We start from the raw sequence: 26807 nt of genomic DNA on the forward strand, positions 1-26807 counted from the left end.
TCAGTAAGTAAATGCTCATTTAAACTAATTGCTTCATATTAATTAATAACCACATCTCACATCTATTTTCATTTAATTTTATTTTAATATTCATATTTTATTATTTGTTTTGATAAATTCTTATTTATAATGTCTTCAAGTATACCAATATATATTTTTGTAAACTTAAGAATGATCAATATCCAAGTTTATATCGTCTCCCTACCATTTTATTTAAATTTTTTAAATAATTTTATATTCAATAATTAGTTATTATATTTTATTTAAAAAATAATTAGATGCTTAACTTAACTTGTAGATCTGGCTTGTCCAACTCTCAAACCGAACCCAAACATTTCAGATTGAGCTGAGCACAAGTCAGATTCGATCGAATTGAGAGAAAAATTTCATCCAATCAAATCCAATCGGATTGAAGAAGATTTAATCTGTTGCTGGCTGTTTATCATGTATCAATCATTTGAAATCGAAGTGAACGATTTATAGTGGGTTTGGATGGATTGTGTCAGTTTGGACTTCAATGTTGACCTAATATTGATTTTAAATCCAATATTGGTCCACTTAAGCTTTTTTTTTTTATCAATTTAATGCAAAAAAATCTAAACCTTATAAGTTATAAATTTTGAGATTATTTTTTAATCTATATAAAATAAAATAGAAAAATGAAAGATTTACTCATCTGAAAGTAACATCTGAAAGCTTTTATTTTAGAATTGTCTCAAATTGGCGTGCTTCCATCAACAATTTAATATTAATATTCCGATGAATCCAAATAGGTGATGCAGTATTTTTTAAAATGAAGTATTGAAGTCTAAATGACGCCATCCCAAAATGAAAGTGAGTTTGTAAAATACTATATTAGTTTGATTTGGTTTCATACAGTTTAAAAGTATAAGAACCAAATCCAACTGCAACTAATCGATTTTTTGCAAACCCTAACCCAATTCCACCTGATTTATGTCTTTCAACCGACCGAAACTAATATTTATTGGGTTGGATTGGGTGGGTCTCTTTGGATTTCAATTATTTGCTCAGCCCTAATTTCAGAGTGCAGAGTAGCGAAGGGGCTTTAGGGCGGGCACCAAGAATTTGATCGCTGGGTTAGGTTAAGGCTTGGGGTACCACCCGTAGTAGTGTCACCCCGTAGAACTTGGTTAGGTTTGATCATATAATCACAACATGATTTGAATGACTTGCTACATCTAAAGTCTTTTTCAAGAACTTAACTCGATCTGAACTAACTTGATCAATGAATGGATTTTATCTGGGCTTAAAATCATAATGCGATTATAAAAACTGATGACATAAGGATTAAGCATGATCCAAGTTGAATTTTGGGTTGCAAATGAATCGAGTTATTTGTGAGCTACTTGAGTTCGACTTAAGTTCAAGCTTGATTCGATTATTATTGAGCTCGAGTAGCTTGAATAGTTTTTCAAGTCAAGTTTGAATAGCAAGATACTTAGCTCAAAAACTCACGAGCTTACTCAAATATATATATATTTTTAATAATATTATTTTTATTTATAATATATATTTATTATATAGAGTATGGTATAGGTAGAGACATCTTTAGTCCCACATCGATTATGAGTCAGGAAGGAGTATAGCTTATATGGATTAAAACCTTATTTCCCACATGAGACGTCTTTTAAAGAGAAAAATCATGAGGCCCCGTACAACATCGCTAAAGGCCAAAGCGGATAATACTTTATGTATATGGGTGCCGAGGCATAAGCCAACCATCCGACTCCTTGACTCATAACTACAATATTGGCGCCATTTGTGGGAATGCTTCCTTCCCCCATACACATACTCTCTCTTGACTGGGAGGCTATGTTGTAGTATAGGTGGGGGTATCTTTAGTTCCACATCGGTTATTAGTCAAGAGGAAATATGGCTTATATAGATTGGAACATTCTCTCCCATGTGAGGCGCTTTTCAAAGGATAAAACTATAAGGGTTCATGGGACAGTATCAGAGGCCAAAGCGGATAATACTTCACGCATGTAGGTGAGAAAGCATAAGCCAACCATTCAAGCTATCCGATCTTTTGATCCATGGTCACAACAATATATTATTAGTAGGCTAAGATTTGATTTCGAATTCGAATATGGTTCAGTTAATATTCGATTCGAATTGAGTCGGTCTCAAATTTTATCTGTTTTTCATCGAATTGATCTTGAACTTAAAATATTAAGACTTAACCATACTCAAATCAAATTTTGAATCCAAATATTTTGAATCGATTTGAACTCAAACTTTTATCTGATTTGTTCAGCTCCATTTCACTTCTAGTCGGATTTGAGCCATTTTGGAATGCTAAGATCAATTCTTCAGCACGGTCGGATCTGCAAACCGCAATCCAACCCAAGAAGCTGGTCCGGCACTCACCCCCTGACACCGCTCATTTAAACTTTCCCATCACTAGCGTGGGCAAATCGCCTGACTCGTTTTGGTCCGCCGAGATACGATCACCATCTCAGAATCTCAGATCGCCATGGAGCTCGAGGAGGCGAGTGGGGAGGATAAAGGGCAAAGAAAAAGCCTAGAAACGAGCTTGGAGGGCAAGAAGGTGGTCCTGGTGCCATACATGAGGGAGCACGTGCCTCGATACCATGAGTGGATGCAGGACCCCGCCCTCCTCCTCGCCACCGGCTCCGAGCCCCTCACCCTCGACCAGGAGTACCAGATGCACCTCTCCTGGACCCAAGACCCCAACAGTAATCCTCTCTCTCTCTATCTCTCTCTCCAGATTTGTCTTCGTTTCTATGTTTTTTAATGCAACGAGATTGATGGCTGGGTGTGTTGCAGAGCATACATTTATACTGCTGGACAAAGAGTTGATCGCGGGTAGCTTCGTCCATGGAGATCCCCATGTTGAAGGTTTGAACTGTTAGTTCACTGTTTCTTGTTTTCTGGTTGGTTGCTTTTGCGTTGTTGATTTTGTGTTTGTTATTGGTGGTTTTGTGGAGTAGATTTTGGAGAAATTTACGATTTTTGTTGAAAAAGTTGACCTCTAATGACTTGAATCTTTTTTTCGAACCGTTGGAATTGAAGTATGTGTGGTTATTTGAGTTTATTTTTATGGTAAATACATTTTTTTGTCTTGCTGTTTGAGTGGTCTTTTTGGTGTCGCACTTTGTGGAATAGAGAAATTGGTTGGGATGGTTGGATTTAAAATATTTTATGTGCTTATTTTCATGTCAAAATCAATTGTAGACATATTTAAAACCTTGTTTTTATAGTTGGTGAAACGCATTAGTAAATATCTGATGCCTTTTTTTTTGTTTATTTTGTTGATTTAGTCTGGAATATGGAGCTAGGGAATGGGATTTCTTTGTCTACATGATGAAATCTTTTGTTGATGACGTCAAATATTTGGAAAGTTATCATCTTTAGAACTTTGATGATAGCAAACCATTAATGGTTGCCTTAAACACAACTTTCCACCTACAGATGAATGATCAGTATTACTGGGAGATGATAAGGTTGGATGACAGTGTGTGATACAACCATAGAAATTTAAGTTAAGAGCTGCTTTAACAAGAAGCAAAAGATCAAAGTTTAGGCACCATAACATAGGGGACAGCATTACTAAATCTTCTCAAGAAGTTGTGAGTTCAGCTCATGTGAATTTGGATTGAATATCTGGCTAAGATGAGGCGACGTGCTTGAATTCTATAAAATTTTGTGTTAAGCAGGATATAAAACACTATGTTTTTCATTAGATTGATTTGGATAAGCTTGAGGTGGTAAATGATGAGGGATCAGATAGAAATCTTGATATGTTTTGAAGGTTGATTTTCAGTTAAGTGTTGATAAAATGTTATCTCAAAGTTGATCTTTCCATCTTTTTTTTTTTACAAGCAATGTGGGAGGTGGATAGAAAGCCTATGAATTCTTTCTATTCCCCCCTTTGATTTATTCAAGCAAGATGAGGTTTAATCAGTCAATTAGTAACTAGAACACATAGGATTTGGCTTTGTTGTTGGCTTATTATTGCAAAAGATAGTTGCTTATTAGGTTGTTTTGCTAGTGTAAGGTGTCTTCATATAGACATCATTGACCATGTATCCATAGTGCAAAACTTACCCTTTTTGTTTTTCTGGTTTCTAAATAATTGATGTGAAAGAGGAACTAGACTTTTTATCCTGTCACTTTACTATTTTACTAGACAATTTCATAGAATTTAGATTATCATTTTATGAATTGATGTCCTCTGTCAGGTTGAATTGGTGTGGCCTGATACTTATTGCCACTAAGTGCCATGACTTGAAAGTTAAGGCTAGGCTTAAAGAGAAAGAATAAGGGATCCAAAGAAAATTATCTAGAGAAAGTCACAAGAATTTGCTGGTCTTTTTTTGATCCTTTCATGGGTTGGGTCAGCTGTTTCTGAAGTGGAGGTAAGAATTTAATTGATTCTGCTTGGTTCTTTGTTGCAATCACAGTTCATGGCTTGGTTTCTTGAAAAGCTCAAGGCAAGCTTTTGACAAGAAGACATGCTCTCCTCTACACATCCTTTAAGTTGGTAAATTAATCAACTGATGTGGTTCCTAAAGTGGGGATGGGAGATCTGTAGGTTGAGATGATATAACACTTTAATCTCTGAGGTCCCAAGAGGTAGAATATGGTATGCTTTGTGCTATGCTGAAATGAAGAAACCTAGACCAAAGAAGATGAAACCTCCCACTTCTGCAACCCGTTGTCCCTTCATTTTTTTTTTTTTTTTGTTGGGGGGGGGGGGGGGAGAGCACGGGGGAAGGAATTGCAAAATCTAGTTTGTTAGATATGGATATAATCCTTAGAAGACTTTGATAGAAGTTGTGAGATACAATTTGGAGACATTGTAATATAATTATTATATCAGGTAAACTGACCTTTGATGTCTCGTGGATAAATGAGGATGATCACTGCATGAGCCCCATGAAGATGGGATTTGGCATGTTTTTATGGGTTGCTAGGTGATATAAGTATTTTGTCTGAATCAAATTTTGTGTGGATCAAAATTTTGGAAGAGGGTTTATGAGCATAAGATGTGAATAATATCTTTGAAGGTCTAGAAGCCAATCTATAAGTAAAGTACCAAGTAACTTGGAAATGAGTTTCACCTTTGCGAGTTTAAAGACATACAGATGGAGGATAGTGTGAGGGAGAAGTTCTTGAGATAATTCTGCTGAGAAAAATGATTACGGTTGATGATCTTGTAGCTTGGAGTTTCCGTCAAGTGTCAAAAATGGATGAATGGCCCAAGAATACTAATAGATTAGTGGAATAGAATTTAAAGATATTTTTGCTCCAGGATAATTGAAGAATGTCACCTTTACATAAGCAAGATTCACCAAACCAACCTCACGTAGATGGAATGAGGCATATTTTCACTGACTATTTGGTTGGTGATCTTTGTGAACCACAAAACCATGTGCCACTTAGAAAAGGGGAATTAGAATTTCAATGCAAGAATGACATGATTAGCTTTTAATATCTAATATAAATTAGTCTTGTTTAAAATTTAAAGTACAAACTTCTTATTTCTACTTCAGACTTTTGTTTTATCTATTTTTCCTTGACCAAATATTCATTCCTACAGCCATGGTAGGTGATGTGAATATATACATGAATGATCCAGATGACCTGCAAACAGCAGAAATTGAGATCATGATAGCCGAACCAAAAAGGTAATGATGTTCTAAACATAATCTAAGTTCTTATGTCCAATTTCACTAACACACTAACACGTGTTGTTAATTTATCTAGTTTTTATAATTAAGCATTGCTAGCCTGGCCTTATCTGTAACATCTGCTGCCTCAACTTGTCCTGCATGATGTGTAACCAGAAAGCAACCCACGGGATTTAATTAAATAACAGATAAAAATTAATAGGGAGGTAAGGATAAGCAAAATTTATAGTTGCATTGAATATTAGATGATGCATAAAAATGCTGATAAATTTATTTGAAATGATCATTGTATGAAAAGCTGCTATTGTATCTAGATGCAGATGATATCTAAATATAAAAACTATTTTTTTCTTGCAAAAATATAACTACAATTAACACTTTATTTGGACGTAGATGATAGTTATATGATATCTAGCTTTTTTGAAATGATCATTCAATGAAAAAACAGCTATTATATCTGGATTTAGATGGTATATAGATACAGAAGTTGTTTTTTCTTGTTATATAGTTCTAAATTGTGGGAACTGCATCGTTTTAATATTTAAATAAACACCTGTTTAGCATTTATATGAGCATCAATATGAATAAATGCAATAAATTCACAATGATAATCCAAAACAAAGTACAAAAGAAATTCTTAAGCAAATTTTCCCTATTGTGATGAACAATTTTTTGTTCCCTATTAGTTAAACAAAATAATTCAGCATATTTAATTTAGGATAGCAAATTCTAGTGGTACTTAGTACTTCGGGATAGAACAAACCTTTAGGATTGTTGGTTTAAATCTATCCATGAGATCATCAACCATGAGCTCATCTTCTGGAAAATGCTGAAACAACATAATAACTTATTAAAGACATACAGACAAACTACACCTTTTCCTTATCAAATATATCTATTTAGCAACCCATTGACCGAAAAAATAAGCAACTTGAGCAAATCCAGCAATCCACTACAACGAACTGCAAAAAAAGAAAAATTTAAGAGAGAGAGAGACTTAACATTATTCTACAAAATATTAATAAGTTTGTTTGAGATGATCATTTCATGAAAAAGCTAATATTATGTCTAGTTGAAGATGGTACCTAGTAAGTTCATATATTTAGGATGCTCGTCTCATGTCCTAGATAGCCCTCAAAGCCTCAGCTTTTTCTTGAGAAAAATTAAGGATGCATTCAATTAGTAAAATATTTTAATACAATCCCTCAATGCAATTCTTGGTTACTTTATTGTTATTCAGAATGTTAAAAATGATCATTATGATATGTGTTTGCTTGTTAATTTATCTTTGTGAGGTCTTCACATTCTTCCTAGGAAAAGTTTGGTCCTGTCTTCTTTATCACTTCCATGTGTTATGGACTTATCTACCCCAAAGTAATATGTGTCACCTCTTTGTATCACCCATGTATCATGTTTGTATTGCTAACCACTAACAAAAAACCATAATTAAACTATACAAATTTAAAGGCCCAAACAAATCCCAAAAAAGCCAACTTCACCTCATATAAAAACAAACTTAGAAAGCCACAACTCAAGATACTGTGATTCTTGAGAAACCCATCACAAAACTGATCAAGAATCCAAGAACTCATCAAACAGAACCTCATTCTTAGCAATAAAACAAAGAATCAAAAGAAAGAAAGGGTGGGAAGGGGCGAGCACTTGGACTCCTTTGTCAGGATTGCGTAGGTGGACGTGGGAGCAGATGATGGCGAGGTATAGCTCCATCATTAGCAAAAAAAGCCTAAAAAAATACTATTAGCTAGCCTGACGGCCCCATCACTCTGTCTCTTTTCCCACCACCTCGCAGCTGCCATTGTCTTTTGCGATGCTACCCTCCCCATCGCCCCTTAGGTCCTCTGCTCTTTCCTCCAATCCCACAACTCCCTCAAGGCTGCCTTCCTTGTCTGCCGCTTCATCCCCACCTGCTCCTTGCCTACCTTACCACCTTCCTCCTCCCCATCATGTGGGTTGGCACGACGGTGCTTTCCTGTTTGCCCCTATGCTTCCCTTCTTCTTCTTTTCTTCCCTCTATTGCATTTGAGTGAGACACGATGATCCTCCCCCTTCGTGGCCCTCTCCGTCCATATGTGTGGTCTAACTTGAAGGTACTTCTCCCCTTCGTCGCATTCAAGCAAGATGCGACCCTTTGTCAGATCAAAAGCACGGAGGGGAATGCAGCAAGGCTAGAGGAGAAAGAAGAGGAGGAGGCATATGAGGATGGGAGGAGAGGTGGGAGTGAGGAAGGTGTATGGAGGGATGGGGGAGGGAGGAGGGGGGAGATGGGGAATTGTCCGAAGGGATTGGGGGAGGAATGGGAGACATGTGCAGTGAGGGGATGTGCAAGGAGAAAGAAGAGGAGGAGGTGTTTGGGAATAGTGTACGGAAGAGAGGATGGAATGAGGAAGGTGTACGGAGGGATGGGGCGGGAGGAGGGGGATAGGGAAGCTGCTTGGAGGAATTGGGGGAGGAATGGGAGACATGTACACTGTGAGGGTATGCATCCTCTTGCTGTGCCATAGACACAATGGAAAAAAAAAAGAAATGAAGGGAAGAAGGGGGAAGGGAGCGTCGGTATAGCTTGTGTAAAGTGGTTCTACACAAAAAATGCATTGGCACATGTCAGGGCTAATGCTTGACACTCGGCACCCGGGAGAGCATTGGACTCTCCATTAATGTGTCGTATAGATTAGTTGGTCCATTCATTTCAGAAACATGGGATATTTTCAATTTGACTGATTGAGCAGATTGAGTAGAAATGCGGCAATTGTAAAACTGAATGTTATATTATGCTTAGAGTAAATAAGTGTAATGATGTACTAGATCTTGGATATTATGATAAATATTGCTTATCTTTTAACTTCTAACACATAAAATATTCTGCTTCTTTTTAGAATTTGTGGAGACTGGATTTTGTAGATGAGTTGCACTCAAGACATGCATAGATGAATCTGTGTACATCCAGATTCTCGTGCCACTTGGACAGCTTGTTCCTTCTCTACTCTTTCCACACAATTCGGGGAATGAAATTCAGAAATACACAACAAGGCAACACCTCTGTTGTTGTAGCCAATAAGCTACGTCAAAATCTTTGACAAAGTTACTGTCAGGTAGCTGCTTTCCTGTGAAGGCATGTGAAAGGTTAACAGGTTCCCCAAATTTCAGGAGACCCAAGTGGACACTCCCCAAACCCAGGTTAAAATAAACCAAACCAACCAAAGAGATAATTGATTGATATGTTAAAAATGCATCAGAAACCCTAAGGGGACACTAAAATATATTTAAATAACTGACTATGCTTGAATCTACAAGTGGGCCCTAAAAAAATGACAAATAAAAATAACAGTAAATAATTACTATTTAACTACATCAATAAGCTATATAACAAAATGTTGACTTTCACTTGACATGTCTTGATAATTAATGCTAAAGTTACTTACACCGTATAGATTTTGAGTAACCAAATTGCTTGAAAAGCTTAAGCTGATAGGGAAAGGGTTAATAATATATATAGGCTTAACACCCACCCCTCTCACATGTTGCCAGGACCATGCATGTGGAGGAAGAATAATGATGAAGTGAGTCAGAAGAATTGGGTTAATCAAATAAGTAGTTAGCATAGAGGGGATTCAAACTCATGACCTCCAGTAAACTTGAGCTATGATGCCGTGTCTCCACATTAAAAAATAGTAGTGATCAGATAAGACAATAGGAAGGAAAGATGAGAGCATGGAGGAGAAGGGGTGAGAAGAAAAAAAGAAGAGAAAATGAAAGACGTGAAGAAGAAGAGATGTTGCCCTGTCCCTCAATCTGACTATGTGGCACACAGTGTTTTGCTAATATAGGGGCTGACCAGCTTACTAGGAAAGGACAATTTTGTCCTTTACTAGTGATCTGTGTTACAGGTACCCAGCTGTATCTCAAAACATGAGTTTGCTGTGTCATGAATACATTCCCCTTGCAGTCTTCTGAATCTCCTTAGTTGTATCATAAAACATGAGATTGCCGTTTATATGTGGCTCCATGCTATTCCATAACAATCTCATGACTATTTTCTTTTTCCCACTTATTGGAAGGATTTTCAGTAAGACACTCATGCTTCCTGTCTGCTCTCAAAAACAATTCAACTGCTTTCAGCTATTGAAGATAGTTTTTGTTCTTTGTACCTTCAGTGGAAGTGTCATCTGGTCTCCAAGAATATCTTCCATGGAGATTCCAATCTTTGTATGATTTCCATCTCCCAAGTACAACAATCAGAAATAAAATAAATGGCACCAAAGGAATATGTGAATAATCAAGAAACAATTTCATCACAGTCATAAACAAAGCAAGACTTATGAGATAAAAACCAGCAATTCATCTGCAGAATTCTTCACTTCACACACAGCAAACCACTATTTTGCTTATCTGAGCTGAAAGAAAGGTTTTCCCGATTATGCTTCTGTCCAAAAAGACATGCCCATACGTGTTTTTGTTCTCGAGGACAAACCAGCTCATTGCTGTCAATGTTCATCATTCAAACGACCCTCTTTCAGTGACATCACATGCTGCAATTGAGAAAGAGCATTAAACAATACACAAAGAAACTTCAATGTGACAATTGAATCCTGCATATGATGCAAAGTACATCTTCCTTTCAGTACAATAGGATTTCTTCTTCACATAGACCACCGAGATAATATGGGAATCAAAGGATCTGATCAAACCTGGCTCTAATACCATTTTGAGTAACCAAATTACCCCAAAAGCTTAAGATAATAGGGAAAGAGTCAACAGTGTATGCCGGGCTTAACAATAGAATCATGCAATTGGATCTAGATCAGAGCATACAAACTCCAAGGAAAAGAAATTCTTGATGTCATTGTCAACAATGAATATATAATAATTTGCCTTAAACTTCTGTGTTTTGTGATATCTATGTTGATTAAAGAGCTTACTTTCTTCCAGAAAGGACTTAAATCTTGAGGATTGCTACCATACTAATGGTCAGTCAGTATCGAATGATTCCCAATATGGGGGCAAGATGCCTCAATATACCTTGTATAATTGAGCAAAATAAATAGAAAAAGTGTACAAAGCAGCACATGGTTGATATGCTTTGATATGCAGTGTACCATGTGCAATATGGCCTTTGTTCACCCATCACTGGTGTATACTAGCACTTATTCTACTATCTTATTGTAGTAGGGTATGCATCAGCTGATACAGGGCTGCTAGGATGAGATGTCAGCCCTTGCTTTCACATCTTGAACCAGTAACGAGGTTTGTTTAAAGATTTATGTCTTGGAGCAAGACAGATCAAACTTGATGGAAAAGATCGAACTTTTTGGAGAGAGATGAGAGAAGAGAGAGATAATCATGGCAACTTACTGTAACCGTGAGTAGAGGTGTCATTAAAAATCTTGGAGATGGTGAGGATGGCGTTCATTTTATCATTAAGAGCTTCAGCTTTCTTAGCTTTGCCTTTTGGTCACATACCCTAGGAGGCTAGGGATTATCTGCATATCCCTTTTGTCTTGAAGAAAGGCCACTTGCTGGTATTGATATCCATTGAGCAAATGAAATCTGAGAGCATGGGCAACTCCACCACAAGGTGGCAGTGAAAGGAGGAATTGGGGAGTTAGGTTTTGGACCATGGGGTTCCAGTCTAAGAATTGGAGATTGTTTGGAGGTGAGAGGAGGATTTGTATCGAGGGATTGGACGATGGAGGTGAGGGTAGGATAATGTAAGATCTCTAAGAGAAAAAAGAAGGGACGGGGTGGAGAGGAGAGCCGAGTTGAGGTCGAGAGAGCTGGGAGGAGATTTCTGGTTGGCAATGGCATTGTTGAAAGTGGGAACAAGAAATAGGAGGTGAAGAGAGAAAACGAGGAGAAGGGGAAGAAACTCATTACTTCTTGGGCCCGATGGAGACCCTGTAGGATAAGTTGTGATCGTGAATAACATAAATAGCCTCTGAGGTGAAATACATTAGTTGTGAATAGAGAGATTTTTGTGGACATCTTGTCTTATGAGAAGTAGTTATATCGAATGCATTTCCACTTTCAAACAATGGATAGAAACAATGTATTCTGTAATTTGTTCAAAAAAAACAAGTTTGGTTTGTAACTTAATATCCAAACAGGCCCTTAAGATAATCAAGTTACACCAAATCGTCAAATTAGTCCATTACATTTTGTTAGATGATAACTAATAAGTAAGAAAAAGAATTATAGATCTCAAATGTTTTGCTTAACATTAGTCGAGGCTTGGAATTTGAGCTATCAATGTTGGCACACAAATACTTAAAATGTGCATTAATTGATAGTGAGGTGGCACTTTTCTACCCAGACCCACCAATGAAATGAACCAATCCAAAATAATGGGTTTGGTTGAGGGTGTTTTACAATTTGAGTTGGTATGAGTTAGCCATGACCAATCTAATTATAAATGAGTCAGGTGTGGTTTTGGTCCTTTGACCAGATGGGTCACCATGGGTAGAAAAAAATCTTTAAAAGCCATCCCCCAACTCCTAGACCAGGAAACACGGATACGGGAAAATGGCTGCCATACCCGTGTTGGATACGTTTTCGATACGAAAACGCCGGGGACACGGTGCGATACGTACCCACTGCGTGTTCGGCTGTTTTTCCTCTCTTTTTTGATTTTTCTGGTATCGGATACGGCTGGGTACTAAAATATTGGTGTTTTTATGTTAATCTTTTAAGATTTTTGCTTGTAATGACTATGCATTAATGATGCTTACTTTTCAAATATAGATGCTCCTGAGTTATGATTTATGTTTATATGTTAAATTTATCTTGAGTATTTATGCTTCTATATTAATATTATATTAATTTTATTTTTTTAATATACCGTATCTCAATCGTATCGTATCCCATATTTTTAAGAATTTGTCGTATCTTCGTATCTGTATCGTACCGTATCCATATCCCGTATCGTATCTGTGCTTCCTAGCTCCTAGAATAGTAGTAATTATGCAATAGATGAATACTATGTCCTAATCAATGATTGGTTTGAATGATTAGGAACGATGCACAAATAATCATTAAGTGAATAAAAAAATATAAGCAGAGTATTTAGGTACTGTCGTGTTTTCTTCTCCACTTTAATTTCTTCTTCAGGTTTTCCCACTTTTTTTTGGATGCCCACCCTAGATTCCTTTTTAGCTGTATTTTATTTTCAATTACTTTGGTATATAATTGACAAGCAAAAGCAATAGTGGTTCAGGTATAGTCAATATAAAGTCAAATGGCTTGACTATCGGTTTTTCAACCCAATTATTAATGGGTCTTGTAATGTGTATGTCAAGGATATTTTGGCCCAACCCTAATTTAACTTCACAAGGGTCCCATCTTGATTCATTGTCCCCCTTAATAGAGTTAGATTGCCAATCCTAGTATCACGAATCAAGAAGCTGCATAATCATCAAAACATGACAACGCCAATTATGCTAAAATTTGCCATAAGTCCAAGTCAAACACTAGAGCTAAGGAGGCACAAACGAAGGGATAAGTAACATCAAGACAATACTTACATTGGCGAGGAAGGGGAAAAGGGGTGCAGATGCTTGAAGTAAATGAATGCCAGGCTTCAGGGCAGTAAAGTAGGAAAGGACCATAAGGGATGAAACAAGATGTTAAAGGTCATTAATTATGATTAGAATTCGATGAAAGAGAGTTCTTTTAGAAGAAGAGTTAGAGAAAACAGGAGAGAGAGCAAGAATAGAGCCTATTATGATTCAAAGTGGTGTGGGCTAATAAAATGGTGAAGACAAGCGCCACAAGATGATAAAATGAGGTTTCACTAATTCGAAACAGTTCGAATCCCACGTGAAATATTTAGAATAAGAAACAGGACCTTGAAAAGTGCACTTCCTAAAAGTTAAATTTGAAGACTGTGACAAGCTAAGAGGTTACTTAAAACTCTGTAAAGTCAAATGAATCTCATTGCACTCATGTGAACTGAGGTAGATCAAAATAATGCTATAAAAGTGAGGTAAAGGATTAAAATGATGCGGTAAAAAGCATGAGAAGTGGTTTTTACCTGATGATCAAGGGTAGAACCTATAACATAGATTTCATCCATGATTTGAAGATTTGACTGCAAATTTAAAATCCTCTCCATGAAACCAAAATCAGGCACCAATTAGCATTTGGGATCAGAGATTGCTGGAAGCAGTTCGCATTCAGGTCACTGGATTTACCACGTTTTTGTGCTGCCAATAAGGCTAGCTATGCTGAGGTAGTGAAAAGATGATCACATTCAAATCATTGTTGATCTACTTTTGGATGCTGAATCTTCTGTTCTGCATCTTAAATGTTGGTGGCAAGTCCTCAGGATACTCAGAAAAGACCCTCATAGATGTGATAAATGATTGATGGAGCAAATCTACATGACCAGGAAATGTTCTTACTATAAGAATAGAACACCCTGCGGTTCTAATCTAGTTTAAATTCTTTGCAATATCCAGTTCTGACTGGGTCAACTCAGAAAAAGGCTTCACTCAAGCATGAAAACCATGCGTCTTCCTGCTGATTCAAGATGAGGATGATGGTTTATAGTTTCCTTCTCCTCTAAGTAAATAGTATTTTTAGTTCATTGTAGAAGTTTAAAAAAAAGATCTTACGCTATACTGAAATGTAATATATTTGTATGTGCAACATCTAAGAACTTACAAACCAACTCACTCTTGAATCAATCTGAATAAATGATTGTTAGTATAGTATTAAAATCTGCATGTCTTGCTGGATCAAAATTTTGCACCGGAAAAGTTAACTCAAGATTTAGTTTGAAATTCTTATTTGGGTGGGGTTAGTCTGGTGCAGATAAAACATTTTTCCACCGTAGGACTGGCTGCACTATGGACTGGATTTTCAGATTCCCACTTAGTGCAGGATCATTCTAAGTGCATTTCTGGTCAGCTTTTACTGATATCTTGTGTTGGATGCAAATTTTTTAGTCTCTTCTAAATATCTCATGCAGATACAAAGCTGAACTTTATTTTTTTGTCTGATCACAAGAGCAAAGCTGAACCATTCTAGTACTCATCAACCTTGTCTTTAATTTCCTGTTGATCACACCAACTACTATTTTATCCTTTCTCCTATATTTTTTACATCCAAATTAAAATTAACTATAAATTGTTGGTGTCCAAATTTAATTTGCTTGGTTCCCTGATAATCAATTTCATTTTTGGCAGAATATATGGTCTCAGATCCATGTAGGAGGCAATGATATTTGTAAATACATATTACATAAATATAGAGTAAGCAATGTCCTCTTTCATTTTTTTTTTGCACGTATCATTCCTATTTCTTCCACTTTTGTTTTTTCTTTGTTCCTGTGGATTCACCATAGCTTGACCATCTAAGTGCTTGGAATTCCATTCTTGATAAAGTTTTGAATCATAGCACAGCTAGTCTTTTTCTTTTTCATATGACATGTTGATCTCTTATATCTTCATTAACATGCATGGATCAACTAACCTTTATAAAGAAATACATCTCACCCAGTCTATTATATTATGGATTTTAGCTCAGATGCCTTTGCTATAACATTTTTAGGTCTAGATAAGTTCGGAGGCATCTGGTCCAAGGTATCCTCAAAAAACAGTTGAATATTATAGAATTTATTAGTTGGATCTTACAATCAGAGAAACCATAACTGCCATTACTAACGCCAGATATCCTCCAAAACAAAATTAGACAATGGAACCCAAACCCAATTATACTTTTCGTGTGATTTGTTTTCTCTATCACCCATATCAGACTTGAATTTGGTTTAGTTCATTGCAGGTTAAAACTTGTGCTCCTTCAATCACCACTGGCTTGTTATTTAATTTCTCTATAAGGAACACTGCAGCATGGATAAAAATAATCAATTATTACAAACAAAAGAGTATGATAATAACTTATGTATGTGTGAGCATATATGTTGGCAAAGTTATTTATTTTTCTTTTTCTTCCCTTTTCCTATTGTGCAAACGTTGTAGATGATAAAGAGACAAGGGAATGTGTATTCTTCAAATATGCCATTATGATTTTAGGCCGCTAGTTTGCTTAGTGTTTTCTGATCCTTTTGCACTTGCTGTTATAGCCGTGGCAAGGGGCTTGGAGAAGAATCAGTCTTGATGATGATGACATTTGCAGTTGAGAATTATGGAATTCAAAAATTCTGTGCGAAAATTGGTGACTCGAATGCAGCATCACTCCATCTCTTCCGGAAATTGGTTCCCCCTCCACTCTGTACTTTTAACCAAATTTGTTGTATTTTTTCGATATGTTTCACATCTTATTTTAATTATTGTAAATTTCTTGTGGAAATGGGTGAATGCAGGGCTATGTTGATGCTTCTTACAGTGAAGTCTTCAAAGAGGTAAGCATCAAGAATATGTTTGACACCACTTATTGAATAAAACAACTGAGTCTGTAATAATGTAACGTTCCTGATCTGTTCAAAAAGTTGCAACGTTCTTGATCTTTGTACCTGTTAATAATGTAATTTTATTTTCACTTCATTTTTGTTTTGACAGGTGACTCTGGAGTTGCCTGTAACAGAGCAATCCTTTAAAATCCTAGTAATTTAAACAACTGGTAACCTGATCCTCCGATTGCTTCCTCTAACCAATTTTAACTGTAGATTATATAACAAAAATTCAAAATATATGCTTTATTCAGTAATCCACTTTTATGGTGAACATTAGCTTGATTCAAATGAATATTAGCATGTATCCTTTATGCATGTCTATGCCATTGACATCTTGCCACAAAGTATGGCTCTTCCAATATGGAGTCGATGCAGTTGTACCAAATAGGCTTTAGTGATGCTGACAGGATTTTGGCCACTTAAGTGATGAAATTATGTTTGTCATGAACCACAAGGATTATGCCAGGCATCCAGAAAGGCCACACAAGGGATAATAGTGTGCAACTGGCAGGAGGACCTGTCAATCCAAACCTCGTTTAAAGAATCTGAGGCCCTTGAGACAGACGATGAATGTGAACTCGGAGAATTTTGTTATCCATGTTTTGTGGTGTTATCCCTTCAATATCATTTCATAATATTAATGGCAAAGTTATGATGAGATGACCATGATTTGATGCTTGATGAATAAATTTTAATCCGCATGGCCTGTATTCTTGATTCAGAAATCTTTACGAATGAAGGTGGAGACTTCTCAAATGATCCAGTTTGCTGGTAGGTAAAAAAATTGGAGAACTACCATGCCAATTGAGAAATAGCCGAAGGTATGCACATCAATGATGACCAGGTATCTGGATTTTATAACTTTTTTCCACTTGTCTGCTGCCTCTGTGATCATTGCTGCAAGTTGTTATCACTATCATTAGTAACACTGGTTTGGATTGGAAGTCCCTTTTCTAAGCTATGGAGGTTTAACTTATGAGAAATATTGGTGTTATTAACTGAACATTGTTTCAGTTGCGGGGAACGCCCTGGGCCCTTGCCTTGATGGTGTCGCCATTCATGCTGTGAGTCCAGAATTTGGGAAGTTCTCCAAATTATTCCAAAAATTTGTTGAAATCCACATGGTTACTGCCAAAAATTGGCATGGGGAAGAATTATTGGAAAAGTGGCTCATATGGGATAAATCTATTCGAACTGCGGGAGAAGTCTCGTTTTATCAAAACATCTTTGTTTCTTTCGTAGCATTCTGAAAAAAACGAAGTGAATTGAAACAAGAAGGCTGTGAATTTAAAAGAAACAACGAAATTCTCCATGCGCAAATGTTGCACGTGTGTGCACCCAAAGTTGTGATTTTTTTTTTTTTTTTTTTTTTTAAGCAAAGCTTCCTAACTTCAATGTGCTCAAGCCTACTTAAATAAAAATCATCCGTTCATTGGTAAGGACTGAGACCCATTAACAATGGATGAATGCCTATACTGTAATTCTGCGCTAGTGTTTTGGGCATTCCGTTCCATGTGTGTGAGGAAGCATGAAATAATGGGATTCGAATCTCATTTTAACTTCTGCTCGAATTCATGTGACATTGATAAGCACACTCCTGCATTAATCAAGTGCACTTTTTTCTTGTTTCAAGGATAGAACTAATCGCGAATCAGGCCTAGCCAAATTTTAAATAGGCCTGGCCCGAAGTCCATCGAGAAATGAATGTAGTTTAGACTCGAGGTCTGGCCTTTAATCAGGTCTGTTCAAGAACTAACCTTTGGGGGCGAAAGAAAAAAGGTTGAGGGTTGTACTTGTTAATAGGGGGAATTAACTAGTGTTGTGAGGTGCATGGTCACAACTTCAGCGTTTTGGAGCGTTTGGCTAGGGGTGAAAGTTGGAAACTTGAAATTCTGAAAAGAGTCGGCATAATTAAATAAAATTATTAATTAATAAAATAAAAAAAATAAGTATTAAAAATATTTGTATATTTATTTATCTAATAATCAATATAAAACAGAAGAATAATAAAGAACAGAAAAACAACATCCTCAGGAGCAATATTTGGTATCACCGATTTGCAAATTCTGCGGGCATGGAGATAAACAATATTGCGGTGAGTTTCTATGATTGCAATATCTATATTACATATTATATTTGTTATAAAATGTGTTTTCTATATACTAATTACTATGCACATGCTCGTGCATGTGTACCGTTAAAGTATTCATTCATGAATAAAAGATTGTGTAGTTTTAAAAACAAAACTTTATATTTCTTATATTATTTATGATTTTTAGGAAGTAGTTCTAATCTTTGCCATCCAACGCCAAGCCAAACCCGTCACTCCATCCTCTCTCTCTCTCTGTCTCTCTCTCTCTCACACACACACACGCAAGCCTAAGATTGACACATGGATGAGAGATGGAACCCAGCACGATGGGACACTCATCATGAAGCAAATGGTGGACCAAACAAAGAGGCTTGTCTCATCAAGGTCTAAAATAGGCCATCATTCTAATAGTTCGAATCAATGCCCAGCATTCTTTTGACAAGGGGCAAACAGCATGTTCTAGCAGAGTCAGATGGTTAGCATGCTTGAAAACTATCTTCCATCAACACCATATTAAACCTCTAAGGAAATTAACCTCGACATTGCTGAACCCCAAGGTGCCCAAGGTGGGAAACCGTCCGCGCCCATATTAGAAGTCCCATGTCTTCAATTTAGGTCACGGAGAGTTGACGTTAGAATTCCATCTGATGTGCATCAAAAAAGAAAAACAATTCCATTCTGCCGGAATGTTTCTTCTCTAGTCATTCATCCTTTGGGAGTAGTTATTATTGGCGAAGCTTAAGGTTGTAAGAGTTTTTTTTTTGCTCAAAAAACATCAAATTGGGTGTATTATAGGGACATTTTGAGCATAGAAAAAAAATATTTTGTGCTATTGGTGCTAGACTTTGAGAAATTGGTAGTTTACTTGGAGGGTTTCTTGATTCTCTTTCTATTGGTTGCACAAGCGAGAATTCTGTAATGGTAAATCTTCCGGTTGTTCCACATGGCCTGTGGGGTTAGATTGGCCACACCTTGGCAATGGTATGTGAATTGGGTTCCCCTCATCTAACCAAGAAAGATAACTTGGCATTAGTAATGAGTAATTGAATTTTAATTTGCTCAGTTCTATTCTTGTCGGTGGCAAACGCGCAAACAATTGATGGGTGGGCTGGATATATGTTTCAGAGTGCTACCGCCTACCGGAAACAGGAAAGGATAGATAGTGATGGGTTCGGATTTTGTTGCCTTGACTTGCAGGACATTTGCTATTGGGTGCCACCTTCTCAAGGAGCAGAAAGTACAGTGCTATGCTATTAGAGCTAAAAACTACAAACTAAGGGATAAATAAATAAAATTGAAGATAATTGAAAGATAAAAAAGCAAAATACAGGTCATTGCTTGACAAAAAACCAATTCATAGAATTACAATTTAGTATCTGTGAATCCAACTTTTTGCTTGTTATATAACTTTCTATTATATAATTAATACGTACCATTTTTGGTTACTATCACTTCATCCACCTTTTTTCTGATAATTGCCATAGTTCTAATTGTTTGTCTCTACTTTTCATATCTTAGTTCTTCAGTAATTAACTGATATTTTGCTCTTTTCTTCATTTTGTATCAATCCGATGACTTAGCAATGCAAATTGCATAGAACACGATTGGCATTTAAAACATAACTTAGCCTCTTGGGTAGGCTATATGCACAATTAGCCTATACTTAATTCATCTTGTGGACTTAGCCTGTTTCTTAAGTAATCACATAGGTCGGCTTGATTGGGTCCTATTAAATACCACACAGCCCATCTTATGTGGCACTATATTGTAACTTGTTCAGTCTACACAATCCTTTCCTGATCTATCCTTTAACATCTTTCGGCCTTCCTCAAGCCTGACCACATGGCATCATTTTAGCCGATGTTTATGTTTCGGGTGAGAACATGATGTATGTAGTCTGATCTAATATTTTACTCCAATAAGCCGCCTCTGCGCTTGTCTTATTTCATGATAACTGAGCACTTGATCTACTTTTCATTCTTGAGACAAGTGCCTCTCATTATTATTTAGTTCCAAAGCACCATCCTATAGTTATTATTTAATCTTGATTCAATTATAAAAATCTATCTAAAAATAGATCCAAATTATAGATGCATCTAATAATTTTTAAAATTTATTATTATATTTTTAATATTTTAATTAATTTTATAATCTAATCCAAATCACTAGACGGTCTGTTAATATTAATTTGAATCTTATTATTATATTATTATAAATTTTTAAAATGATCAAAATAATTCAAAAATAGAGGACAAAAAACGGGCCCAAGGCATTCTCGTGGGCCATCCGGGTTTTGTATTTGCGAGTCGGCTCGTTCGAGTCGGTCACCAAGCCGAACAGGTAGTCCAGGACTTCGGAGATGAAGGAGGAGGCCTCGGAATGGCCGCACTCAAGGGCGTCGCCGCCACCGCCGTTGAGGGCGTCAACGAACCAGTGGTCGCCAGCGGAAGCGGGCTGGAGGAGGGGTCGGAGGGGGTGAAGAGGAAGAGGCGAGGCGGGGTCCTTGAGGCAGCGGCGCTAGGAAGGAGGCCGTCGTACTCGTCCATCATATTCTCGACGTCTTCGTTGGAGGAGACAGAGATGAGGGGGCCGACATCCTGGGGGCCTTCAACTGGTCCGAGGCGTTCCCAGGCTCGCCCACCTTTAGACTCTCCCCGCATCAAGCGGCGATGCGCCGCCCTCGTGCCATGTGTCCAAAAGCTGGTGAGTGGCATCATAAAGGAGCACAAGAAGGCCGGAGGCCAGCCAACAGGACAATGCCGACTTTGTGGACGTGCTGCTTTCCCTGGAAGGTGATGAGAAGCCAGAAACCTTGAGGAACCAAAATCAGTACTTGTAGTCCTTGACATGGAGGCTCTCTGACACACCCTCTCTCGTAGCGGCATCTCCCTTGTATGCCCCTAGTGTGGCCTCTGAATTCGCCTTGCACCTATACAGGAAAGCAGCCCCCGCCTTCTTAACGTTCTCCTCTTTTCCAGCCCGTGTATTGAGAGTGCTCTGCAGCAATGCATGGCAAATGGTTTCTTCCCCTTAAGCTGCTCCATCGTACTTAGATTTGTTGTTGCAAGATTCCGGAGGAAAGAAGATGAGCTCAGTCTTGAACCGAGCTGAAAAGTTGCTAAGAGTCGGATCGATATAGATCAGGAATGGATCTGTAAAAAAAAATCTTAGAGTCGGTGGGATACTTACCGATTTAGGATTTCTTTATGCTTAAGTTTGTCAGAACTTTGAAAATAGATAGTAAAAATAAAAAAAATAGAAAATAAGAAGAGAAATTATGGATGAAAAGAATAAAAGTTTTTTGTTTCTTTTAATGGAGGAAGGAGTTCAGCAGAGTTTGAGCTTTTTGAATTATGGCTTACTTTGTGAAGAGTATCCTTCCTCTTTTTATATAGAGAAGATTCGCTTAGGTCATAGGAGGATTTGCTAGGCCGTTTGCTTGTTATAACAGAATATTCAGCTATATGAAAATTATAGACTGTTTGCCCATACGGTGATTAGTTATGGTAGAACTGGAAGACAATTGTTGTAAAGTTGGACGACAACTGTAATGAAGCCATAGAGTAACTAACTATTTTTATTCAAGGTCAAATTGATCATGTACCAATATTTCTTATGGCAGATCGGGCAAAAATTGAGCTGATCACAATACTCAATTAAGGATTAAATTAAATCAATTCAGATAAGCATAAAATCGATTTAAGAGTTAAACCAGATCGGTATTTTACCAACTTAATTCAGAAATTGATTTGGTCGATGTGATTTTCAGATGATTCTTTCTGATTTTGCTATATGGTCAGAGATTGGTTAACTGTATCAAAAAGGTTCAAAATCACCTCCTTCTCATTTTGACCATCGAAAAACGATGACCAAAACAGCTGCCGGTATAGTTCTTAGGAGAGTATGCACGGTGTATCAGCCACCACCTCTGGAGCAACCTTCTTCAAGGCCGACCTAAGGGTCACCATGCTTGGCTTCAGGAGACTTCCTTCCGAGAGAACATGGTGATCATTCAATGCCTTGTAACAAGCAGCAAGCACCCACTCTGTCACCTCAGCACACCTCTTGATATCATGAGGGCCATCAACAAGGATCTCAGCTCCACAATTGGAACAAGGCCGTTCTCCTTGCGGATGATGGCATAGCGAGCCAACACGTAGCATTCTCGGTGATCGCAAGCTGGGATGGCTCGGTTGGGCCAATCTGCAGGACAGCACGCCACTTGGCAAAACGAGCCCCTGCTTCATAGTACTTGGCATAGCGCTTGCCAAGATCGTCATGGCATTGTGTCGTGGTCTCTCCATTGGAACGAGCGAGCTCAACGGTACCTTTGTCCGCCTTGATGCCAAGGAGGACCCCATCTTGCTTGAGGACTTTAATAAATAATTTTCCGTCAGCTGTCTTTTGGTCGAGGGTCTCCTCGAAAGAATTTAATAAGTGAGCATCATTAAGAAAAATAGAGATCTTTGAGATATTTTTATCTTTTTATATTATATAAATAATTTGATTATCACTATTAATTTATATGAATGTAAATATAGATTTTATAAGTTACTCGATATAAATATAAAAAAAAAAATTAATTTTTTTTCTTATAATTTACTCTTTAACGTTTCTTTATGCTTCTAGTGTAGGTTAGGATGTAATGCCTCTCGTACCATATCGATGGATTTTTAAAAAGATGACGGATGCCCTATTTTTTTATAGTGCACTTGGCCTCTATAACTAAGAAGAAAAAAATGCTAAAACTAACAATATTTCAAAATATTGCTAAAAGATATTTGGTAGCATTTTTTAATGCTAGTAAAACAAGAGTTGGCAATCCAGACGGGTCGCGGGGGATACAAGTTGGGTAAAATACAGATTAGATTAAAAAATTATCAACCCAAATCTCATTTATTTATTAAATATATTAAAAATTTAGATATAAACCTAATATGTTTATTAAGTAAATAATCCAACCTGATTTGTGTAACTTGTTTACTAACCGGGTCTAATTAGCTTAAAGGGGTTTAACATATTAAGCAGGTTTTTAATGGATTAAATGAACTTAAAGAGGTTAAACATATTAAGTAGGTTGGGATAAATGGCATATAAATAGATTAAGTAGGTTTTAAATAAGTCAAACATATCTTAAACGAGTTAAATGGGTTAGATCATTACCAAATTCAATCATTAAACAAATGAAAATGGGCTAAATGAGTCATAAACATGAACCAACCTATTTAATAAATAGGTCTAGGTAGATTAGCCTATATATAACCCAAATCTATTTACGTAAAACTCAAACTTGCCTAAAGCAAATCATTTTTAGGTTGGATTGATGGGGCAGATCAAAAATTGCTCCCCTAAGCCAAAACCATTTTACGCAATGTCTACATTTACCGACACCTTTTTATGTTGGTGACAAGAATTTTGTGGCATTTTCAAATACTGGTAAAAGAAATCAAAATACTAAATGTCATCTTCACAAATTTTAAATGCTGGTAATAACTTTATAGTATAATTATTTTTGATAAAAATACCATCATTTATTCAACTTGTTGAAATCCTAGTTGAAAAATTTATTATACTCATTAATATATTATACAATGACCCACCATGGGATTAGAATTATGAATAGAAAATTTAGCTAACACCATCCACATAAAATAATGTTTATCTTAATACTACTTTTTAAAAATACACTAATAATATCTAACAAATCCAAATTCAAAATGTAAGTTATATTCTAAAACTTGAAGTACTAATACCCCACAAAAATGGCCTTGTTACAATTCATTAAAAGCTATATACAGAAATATCGAAAAGGAAAAGTGAAATCTAAAGTAAATTTCATCCAATGCTTAGGCAAACATGAACAGCAAAAGAAAAATAAATCAAATATTTAAATCATTATTAGATAGATTTGTATATAAAAACAAATAATAATTTATAAAATATATTTTATTAATATATTTATCAAAAAAAGTCAAAGGCCATGCAATGCAAGCTCTATCGGTATCTTTAAGTATTCTATATTGTCCATTAGGCCTTATGAAAGGCTCATTATGCATTTTTGTTGTTTTAACATGTATCTTCCAAAAAAGTGATCTAAATGCAATCTCTCCAAAAATTTTATTTAGGCTTTTGCTTACAAGAGTTCTTAGTACAACATCAAGATAGGATATTTTGGCATTCTTTATCACAACTTTGTTTCCTTCCCACAAATAGAAATTCATATATAAAATATAAAGAATTAGTAGAAAAGATAGCATGAATAACCAATTTATAAAGATAAATTATACAAAGTAAGATCCATTTACCTAAGAAAAGAAATATAATGTGACTTTATCCTTTTTTCTATGTTTCTTTGAAATGTGAAAATATTATATTAGTTTTTCTTGTAGCATGTGTACTAAAAATGGTTTCAATTATATCAGCAATTATGTGCTTCTTCACCTATTATAAAAATGGAGCAAAGCAACATTTTGATATATATAGCTTTAATGGATGATACATTGTAAGTAAATGAAAAATAGATAATGTAATAGGATGTGAGGATTTAAATCTGAACTAATAGGAATTAAAAGTAAAATATCGCAAGTTTTAAAATATAAACTAATAAGTTGGAACACGATGACTTAAGGATGTTGAAACAAGAGCATATATTAGTGAATCCTCATGATTGATAGATGTATGATTAATACTGTATTAGTATACACAACATTCTATAAATATGATTCATTACTCACAAATCTTCCAACAACTCTATACTCTCCACCAATCATGAATGTGTAGTGTTTGAAATGTGTGCCATCTAGATCCATGATAAGCAGGTGTTGGTATGCTACGAGTATATGGGCACAAACATTTGTTTGACTTCAGCCAATGAATGTGATATGAAATCTTGCATTACTTTATCACAAACTTTCCACATGCCCAGTAGCATTCTCTAAAAGAAAAAAAATGGAACATACATTATCAGAGACATAACTCGACCAAAGCATGACATTGTATGAAAAATGTAAAATAATTACCATAAAAAAGGTCGTAACAGAAAGCATGAGTCCAAATGCATTGATAAATCAATCAATGCACAATGCCATTGCAAAAAAGGGGAATTGACTTGTATATACCTTTATTTTTGACTAATTAGTATGAAATATTTACATCATCATCAATTATATTGTCAAATAGGATGTCATGAAACTATAGCCTATTGGTGATATCGATACCATCATTCCAAACCAAAGATCTAGGTGCGGAAATTAGTGCCAAAATTAAAGACATCCAAATAAACTAAAATTTCAATGACTAATTGATCGATTTTTTTGTCCTAGAAAGTCTAGGACATACCTATGCGATTTTTTATTCTAGAAAGTCTAAGACATGCCTACATTCCCCATCATCCAGAAACTACAAGCCAGAGAAGTCACGGTTGGTTTACAAAAACTCCTGTATGTCGCATGAGCATGTTAGATGCAAATACAATATAAATATTTGAGTAACTTACAACTCTATTTACCGGTGCATCATCCCTTCTACATGGTTTTTTCTTGTTGGGCTTTCTTATGAGAGCTGGGATACTTGAAGGTAGTAGGATGAAGGCACTGCATAAGAAATGAAAGCCCTTAAGTATCCACCGTATAACCCACCTCTCATTATACCATGGGTCTGCATGCTCCTAGGATATGGTTGGCTACCGATACTCATAAACTCAATAGATGGTACATCTGCCTCTGCCTCATGATTGCCCTCCCAAACTTCTCTCCTCATTGCTCCTCAATACCACCTGTAGCTTGATAATCAACCTTTACTGGTCGGCGATAATCCTCTTGAGTTCCATCTTCTCAACATCCTCTTGAGCCCTCCTTCGCTTGGCCTCTATAGAGATGCACCAGTATTTATATAGAAGCTACAATTGAGAAAAAATAGATAAGAAATAGATGAATTAGACATAGATTTTTAAAAAATAATTAAAATGAGAGATCAATATGGTGCTAGTGCTCCATGCAGTCTCAATCTATTCTTTCTAGTTGCCAACTCATTCTACCAACATCATCTCCATCTGGTAGTTAAATCCCACCTCAATGAGCAACACCTTATCCTATATTGTTCGTAGTGAGTCTCCAGTATAAAAATAAAGACAAAACCATTAGTCTCCCAATTTTATAAAAGAAATAAAGAATACCAAATATCAAAAGTAATTATACATCTTCTTTCAGACTCTTCAAAACCACTACACTATGGGCCTATTTCTTGAAATGGGGTTTCTCTCCATTCAAGATTCTAAAGGGCAAACTATAGGTATTCAATTGGATTATACCTATTCTCCCAAAAAATCAAAATTTGAAAGAAAAGCAAGCAATTAGTAGGCGACATAATAAACAATACTTATACAAATTTGAAATGGTAAATCTCATAAAATAAGTAGATAAATAAATAACTTAAAATCTCTCTTACCATCAAATTATAATGCATCCATTAATGTAATGGATGCTCTCCTTCATATCTTGCTCCCTTCTCTTTATATTTTTATCATTCCCTAGGATGAATTGCTTCAGATGCTCATAGACTGCTCTAGCCCATACGCATGGACCAATCTCCCCTATGGAGTCGACATAGGAAA

General features: G+C 36.2%; 1 protein-coding gene and 1 pseudogene across 5 annotated transcripts; one reads left to right on the forward strand and one right to left on the reverse strand.

Annotated features, from left to right (window-relative positions):
• Nucleotides 1-2426: 2426 nt before the first annotated feature.
• On the forward strand, nucleotides 2427-17416 carry LOC105056197 (GCN5-related N-acetyltransferase 9). Of its 5 annotated transcripts, XR_012136495.1 has the most exons (8): nucleotides 2427-2720; nucleotides 2812-2892; nucleotides 5588-5675; nucleotides 15775-15907; nucleotides 16015-16053; nucleotides 16211-16271; nucleotides 16827-16925; nucleotides 17119-17416. XR_012136495.1 is itself a non-coding variant. In XM_019854401.3 (7 exons), the coding sequence occupies exons 1-6, from the start codon at nucleotides 2498-2500 to the stop codon at nucleotides 16262-16264; spliced, it is 618 nt and encodes a 205-aa protein (XP_019709960.1). In that variant the 5' UTR covers nucleotides 2427-2497; the 3' UTR covers nucleotides 16265-16271; nucleotides 16827-17416. The 5 variants fall into 5 exon arrangements, 4 of the variants coding, with proteins under 4 accessions (XP_019709960.1, XP_073104201.1, XP_019709959.1 ...); XM_019854401.3 differs by having other exon boundaries at nucleotides 16827-17416; XM_073248100.1 differs by lacking the exons at nucleotides 16827-16925; nucleotides 17119-17416 and adding an exon at nucleotides 16560-16773.
• A 3273-nt stretch (nucleotides 17417-20689) lies between these two features.
• Nucleotides 20690-26688, reverse strand: LOC105056211 (fructose-bisphosphate aldolase 1, cytoplasmic-like; annotated as a pseudogene).
• Between the last annotated feature and the right edge of the window lie 119 nt (nucleotides 26689-26807).

The sequence above is a fragment of the Elaeis guineensis genome, chromosome 13 (assembly GCF_000442705.2).
Source record: "Elaeis guineensis isolate ETL-2024a chromosome 13, EG11, whole genome shotgun sequence".
Taxonomy (NCBI): domain Eukaryota; kingdom Viridiplantae; phylum Streptophyta; class Magnoliopsida; order Arecales; family Arecaceae; genus Elaeis; species Elaeis guineensis.